This window comes from Ambystoma mexicanum, chromosome 1p (genome assembly GCF_040938575.1).
Source record: "Ambystoma mexicanum isolate Mex_15411 chromosome 1p, UKY_AmexF1_1, whole genome shotgun sequence".
Lineage (NCBI taxonomy): Eukaryota > Metazoa > Chordata > Amphibia > Caudata > Ambystomatidae > Ambystoma > Ambystoma mexicanum.
In genome coordinates this window covers 1012675173-1012681624 of record NC_090921.1, presented here as the reverse complement: position 1 = coordinate 1012681624, position 6452 = coordinate 1012675173, and the positions used below count along the sequence as shown (strand labels likewise).

Below are 6452 nucleotides of genomic sequence, written 5' to 3'. Positions count from 1 at the left end.
CAGTAGTATCTAATATTGCAGGAAGACAGATCCCGCCTTTGTGCATGCTTCCAGGCTGCCGTCAATAGATAGTTTCTTCGTGACAATTATTAGACAATAATTGTTTGAAGGCCCGACAGCAATATAAATAAAACGCGTGGCTATAATAGAACATTTACTCCCTGCACCGACACTAATTTTCTTTTACTAATAAAGAAACCCATAGTTACTACATCAAATTGCAATAGAATTAAACAGACCCGTTTTTTGGTAGATGTAACTTTTGTTGAAATTTAAAAATAAAAAAATATATATTTTTGGCTTTTACCTTTTTCACGTCACTTTCTGGAGACAGGACCACTCACGTGACAAATCTGAGCTTTTTGCTCAGTGTCCTTTTTTCTTCCGTACACGTCATTCTCGCACTTTATGTACGCCTAGCGTCACCAAGCCCACCCTCCGTTGCGTCCGTGGCTGGTTCCAAAATGTCGGCCTGTGGACGTGGGATGGAGCTGTGGATGCTGCTGCTACTGTGCGGGGTGTGGGCGCTAAGGGCTCGCGGGGAGGGCGCCGCGGCAGAGGTACCCCAGGCCGGGGGGGCAGCGGCACCACAGCAGCCGCAGGCCGCGGTGGCCTCCGTGCGGCGCGGCCCCACCGCTTGGAAGCTGTTTGATGAAGAGGCTTGCCGGGAAGACGTGAGTCGTGTCTGTCCCAAACACACCTGGAATAACAACCTGGCCGTGCTGGAGTGCCTACAGGACGTGCGCGAGGTGAGCGATGTTAGTCGTATTTTGCAATCCAGCCATTGTTGAATTAAGGCGAATGGTTAAGGTCTGTGTGCGTGGAGGCAGTTAGCTTTGAATCTGGGATGTCGGGCTTTTTACTAGAGTTGGTAACCAATGAGACAGTCTAACACTTACCAGAATTAGACGAGCGCTGTGGTTCAAGTTAACTGGCAGTGCTTTGCAGTGAAGAGAAGCTATGTTCGTCTCATGTAGTCCGGTCAGTAGAAAGTAGCTAAGAGGGATTCTTTTTTCAAAGTTTCGCGACTGTCACTACACGAGTGACAGCCTGCGAGCAAACTGCGGTTTGCTCATAGTATGGCAGGGATGGCTAATCTCAACGCAGTTGGAGTGCCTGTAATAGGCAACGCCACATAATACATGCATATAATATATAAATGCCATATCTCACTATAAGGGGGTTATAGAGTGCACACTTAACTCTTTGGCGTTCGTTATGGTGACGTGATATGTTCAGACCGGTCCTTGTCAATGGGCAGTTATGTGAATGTCGGCATTACTCGCAGCCCTACTTTGTTCCTCTTCACATTTGTGGAGGTACCTGCCTCTATGAAGGGAACTAATTTTTCCTGAATTAATTTTTTTAACCCCACCCTTTTTTCTTTCGAAAGCACATGTACCACCTCTCCCCGCGATTCAACAGTTAGGCGCACAGTTACGTACACGCACCAAGTATATCATGGATCTATAAAAGCGATTTTTGGGATCAAAGGGCAGTGAACCAAGTACCATGATGAGAACTGAGTAATTTAGTTTACCGGTAAGTCATCCCCACATTACCTCCACGCCCCTCTTCTCCCAGCACGTGGGGAATGCCGATGCTTTTTACACACCAGGGTGGGGCCATGACCCGAAGACAATTAAAAGGCCACTTTATAAATGCAGGGAGCGCACTCCACCACTGATTTATTATTTAAATCTGACTCCACCCCTGGCACTCAAGTCTGTTCTAAAGGCAGTCGCGCTGCTGCATCATGTGCCTCCGAAATGTCCACCTGATCCATATAGGGTAACAGAAGCCCTTCTCACCGGACCGCTTGCTTCCCTCAAATGTAACAAATACTTGTTTTCGAAAAGGATTGAGTCTTTTCAAATACGTCAGTACAGACCTCTTTACATCCAGTGTATGCCAAAGTTCTTCTGGTGATCCCGTACACTGAAAATAGGTGAAAAGTACAGTTGTTTGTATAGCGCACCAACCCCTCGGGTATCTGGGCGCATTGTTTTGGTTACATTTGTACAAGGGGACAGTTAGAGGTTTCATATGTACATATATATAAACATCAAGATAACATTTAAATCATTGGCAAATTACATGAACAGAATATAATACATGTTTTATACAAGCAAAGAAAATAAAGTGAGTGTTAATTGGTCTCTAGGGGGCTAAGGCAATTTTTGGCGCTTGTCCTGAATTGGGAGAAGGGTATAGTTTTTAGGGCTATAGGGAGTTCCAAAGTGTGGACACTAGTACAAGAAAACTACTGCCTCCCGACTTCTTCAGATTATACCTAGGGACTTTGAGGCAGCGTAGATGGGCTGATCTAGTGGGTCAGGACGAATGACTTTTGGTGAATCTACAGACCAGATATTTAGGTGCAAAGTTCGTTAGGCACTTATGAGTAAGAGTCAGGGTTTTGAGGGAGATTCTGTTTTTGATAAGACAGCCAGCCGGCTTTGTGTCTGGTTTCAGAGATATTGTGAAATCGGGGTATGTTGAGGGCTGCTCTGACTTTATTTTGCAAGACCTGAAGTTTGTTTAAATTTCTTTCGCTGGCTCCTAGGTAGAGCGTGTTGCAGTAATCCAATTAGTATAGGATCAACGCTCTGGCAAAGGTGGAGCAGCTTGTGCAGGCGTTTATTTACAAGTGTAGGCTCTAGCTGAGGCTGCAGCATCTACTTGTTTCGTTAAAGTTAAGGAGGAGTCGTGGTAGACGCCTAGAGTCTTGACGTCTTTGGAGACCGGGATGTTAATGCCGTCAGTGGAGGAGTTGTTGAAGGTAGTGTTGCGTTTTAGTTTGGCTTGTGAGCCGGTTAATAGTAATTCAGTCTTTTCATCATTGAGGCAGAGGCCATGAGTGGCCATCCATGCCTGAATGAAGAGGTTAATCTTATTCAGTAGAGTCGTTGTCCAGATTGCCAGAAATCTGGATAATGACTTGGGTGTCATCTGCATAATTAGTGTAGGTGACACCCAAGAGATCCAGATCGTCAAACAATGGCTTGGTTTATATATTGTAGAGCCTTGGTGACACACAGGAGCCTTGTGCTACTCTGCATGTCACCGGTGCTGGGTCAGCTGAGGACGTAGGAATTATCCAAAAAGGATTGTATCCCTGCTGTGGCTTCTTCAGAGAAGTAGGCTGAAGAGATGAAGTGGTTACATAGGACTTTGTGACTGACGAGGTCAAACGCAGCTGACAGATCTAACAAAAGGAGGAGCTTTGTTACCTTTTATCTATTTGATCATCAATTTGCGTTTTCAGATCTAGAAGTGCAGTTTCGGTCTGTCTCATGTCTGGGTCTAAACCGTGATTGTCGCAAGCCCAGGAGATTGTTTCCGGGTGAGTCTGTATTTGGAGATAGGCTACCCTGTCAAGAATTCTCGATAGGAACAGCACTGTGGTGATGAGGCTATAGTTTGTGGGAATGTCGGGGTCAAGGTGTCCAAGTATCTTTCAAGTTGGTAGGGACTGTTCTAGATTCAAGAGGAGGAGTTTATGAAGGATTTGATGGCCGGTGCAAGTTCTTTGGCTGCCTCTTTAATGATTGTCGCTGGCCATATATCGGCTTGGCATCGGGATGGTTTCAGGCTAGTGATTGTTTTCCACTTTTGTGATGGATAATGGACACCTCAGAAAGGCAGAGATACAATATATGCTCCTGGCTAAACTGAGGGTGATGCATAAGGGGAAAACTCATTTCTTCGAGTCCACGGAAGAGGCTTACACGTGGATGGATGCTCAAGGAATCCCCCCAACTAGAGCAAAGAAACTCTAATAGAGGTAGGGCCCAGCCTGGGCAGGAGATCCGCAGATAGCTCCTTTTAATTCTGGCTAAGTACCTAGCAAACAAAGTCAGGAAAAGAAAAGTAACATGAAGGAGCAACCAGCCCCACTAAGCCGCATTAGCCAAGCAAAACGCAACCCCAGGAAGAGTGCAAGAGTTCAGATGTCAGTTTTAAGGCATCACGCTGCGGCGAGTCGGCTTCATCCAGAGGAGCACGGCGAGAGAAGCGGTGAGGCCCAAGCAGGGGGAGGGTGGCTAGGCGTTGGTTCTTTAGTTATAGTTTGGGTTATTGACAGGTATGAATGGTTGGAAGATGGCATTGGCGACAGAAGAAATGACAATGACTATGATGGGGAAACACCAGCACACAGTGACTGGAACAGACCACAGCAAAGATCCAGGAGACGCAACCGTCGGAAGAAAATGAGCCCTACGAGGGCGTCCTCGGCCAGCGGCAGGGAAAACGACAGCAGGGAAGTGGGCAAAAATGTGAGGCCATGGGACCGCGAAGCCAGGATAACAAACATCCATGAGCTGGGATGAGTTAACAATAGCAACATGGAATGTGAGGGTCCTTAACGCGTACGTTAAGAGACTGCGAGTCTACGCCTGGCTGAACAAAATGAAGGTCAAGATAGCAATGCTTCAAGAAACGCACCTGACGCGAGAGAAGCAGTCTAAGGTTGAGCAAAAATGGGGAGGGCAGGTATATAGTGCCACATATTCAAATTACGCAAGGGGAGTATTGATATGGATCGCCCCAAGAGTGCCGTTCCAACTCAAAGATCGACCCAGAAGGAATAATGGTGATCGTGCATGGTATGCTAGAAAATAAGGAAGTGTGCCTAGTTAATACCTATGCTCCAAACCATGACACGGCAGAATTCTTCAAAAAACTAACACCTAAATTGGCCCAATACAGAGACGCAACGTTCATCTGGGCCGGAGATTTTAATTGCACCCTGAACCCGCTCCTGGATCGATTGGACGACAAGTATAAGAGGCCAGCACCACCCGCCAAGGAACTGCAAAGAGCCCTAGACCACCTGAAGCTGGCGGACATCTGGAGACAGGTACATGGGGCAAGTAGAGTTTACACACACTATAGCGCAGCCCACGGAATATTTACACGGATAGACAACATACTTGCGGGTATTGAAACGCTGCACAATTTTACAGGGATCAATATTAGAGCCGGAACGCTTTCAGACCACGCTCCAATATTGCAACATGGGCGCACACAAACGAGAAGGCCCCAATACCAACGTGACGACTCGAGCAGAAGCTTTGGAAGATGGAGAATTCCAAGAACATCTACAGGAAGCAATAGATGACTATTTTGACCATAATGAAGGAAGTGTAGAGTGTAATGCCACACTCTGGGACGCGTTCAAGGTAGTAATAAGGGGGACCGCAATCTGCAAAATGGGAGGTCTAAAGGGAGCGGCCATAGCAGAACTTAATGCACTAGAAAGGCAGATGGAAACAGAGGAACATAGGGTGCAGGTAGCGGGAGAGGAGCCTGGGGAGCTGATGGAGTTGAGAACAGGGTGTATGGAACTCTGGGAGAAGTTGGGACGGTTGAATTGTGAGATGTATCTGCAAAGATTACATGCGGAAGGGGACACACCTAGTAGACTCCTGGCTTGGCTCACTAGGCAAGAAAATAAAAGGGAGTGCATTACAGTGCTAGAAGATGAGACTGGGACAGAGGTTAGGAGCCAAGAGCACATTAACCGGTTATTTGCGGAGTTCTATGAAAGACTATATGCCCCTAACCCGGAGGTGGACCCTGAGGACATAACCAACGCACTAGCAGAGATAAGGCTGCCAAAATTAACAGAAGAGCAGGCCCAAATACATGATCCCCCACACAGAGGAAGAGATAGCGGGTGTAATAGCAGAACTCCCTACAGGTAAAGCCCCGGGCCCAGATGGACTCCCAGGAGAGTTCTATAAAAAGTTTAAAGGCCATTGCCCCAAGGTTATTGGAGACCTCAAGATGCGTATGAAAGTGTACGATTACCGGCTAGCATGTCAGAATCAATTATTGTTCCGATCCTTAAGCCGGGGAAACTGCCCACAAAGTGCACTGAAATAGGCCGATTTCCCTCATAAACCAGGATGTCAAGATATTAACGGCAGTTTTAGCAAACCGCCTGAAACAAGTGATCCCCACATTAATACATCCAGATCAAACGGGTTGCGTTCCAGGACGGAATACATCATGGAACCTCTGTAGACTACATCACATGATAGATGGAACAAACCAAGGTGCTATGGTGTCTCTCGACGCAGTCAAAGCATTTGATTCGGTGAACTGGGGGTGGTTGATGAAGGTCCTCGCCCACTTTGTCATTGGTGAAGGGTTCCTGGGATGGATTAGGCTACTGTATAGTGAGCCTAGAGTCAGGGTGAAGACAGGAAGATATATCTCGAAAGACTGGAGGATCTATAGAGTAACAAAACAAGGGTGCCCACTGTCACCAATATTATATTTTGTCCCTTGAACCATTGGCAGTCTTTAGAGCAGAATACGGAGACACAGGGTAGAGGTGGACGGAGTGCTCCACCAAATTTCATTATATGCAAACAATGTTATTTGTAGAAAACCTGCATACTAGCCTACCCTGCCTCCTAGAAGCAATGGGAGCATACACC

The 6452-nt window shown here is 46.7% G+C and overlaps 1 protein-coding gene across 2 annotated transcripts in view; it reads left to right on the top strand.

The window, feature by feature from the left end:
• Window positions 1-408: 408 nt before the first annotated feature.
• The window catches only part of GLG1 (golgi glycoprotein 1), a 1453447-nt gene continuing 1447403 nt past the window's right edge, over window positions 409-6452 (top strand). For both annotated transcript variants that reach the window (XM_069655141.1, XM_069655148.1), the window contains exon 1: window positions 409-749. In XM_069655141.1, coding sequence (XP_069511242.1) covers window positions 465-749 — 285 coding nt within the window. In that variant the 5' untranslated portion in view covers window positions 409-464. The remainder of the gene's footprint in view (window positions 750-6452) is intronic.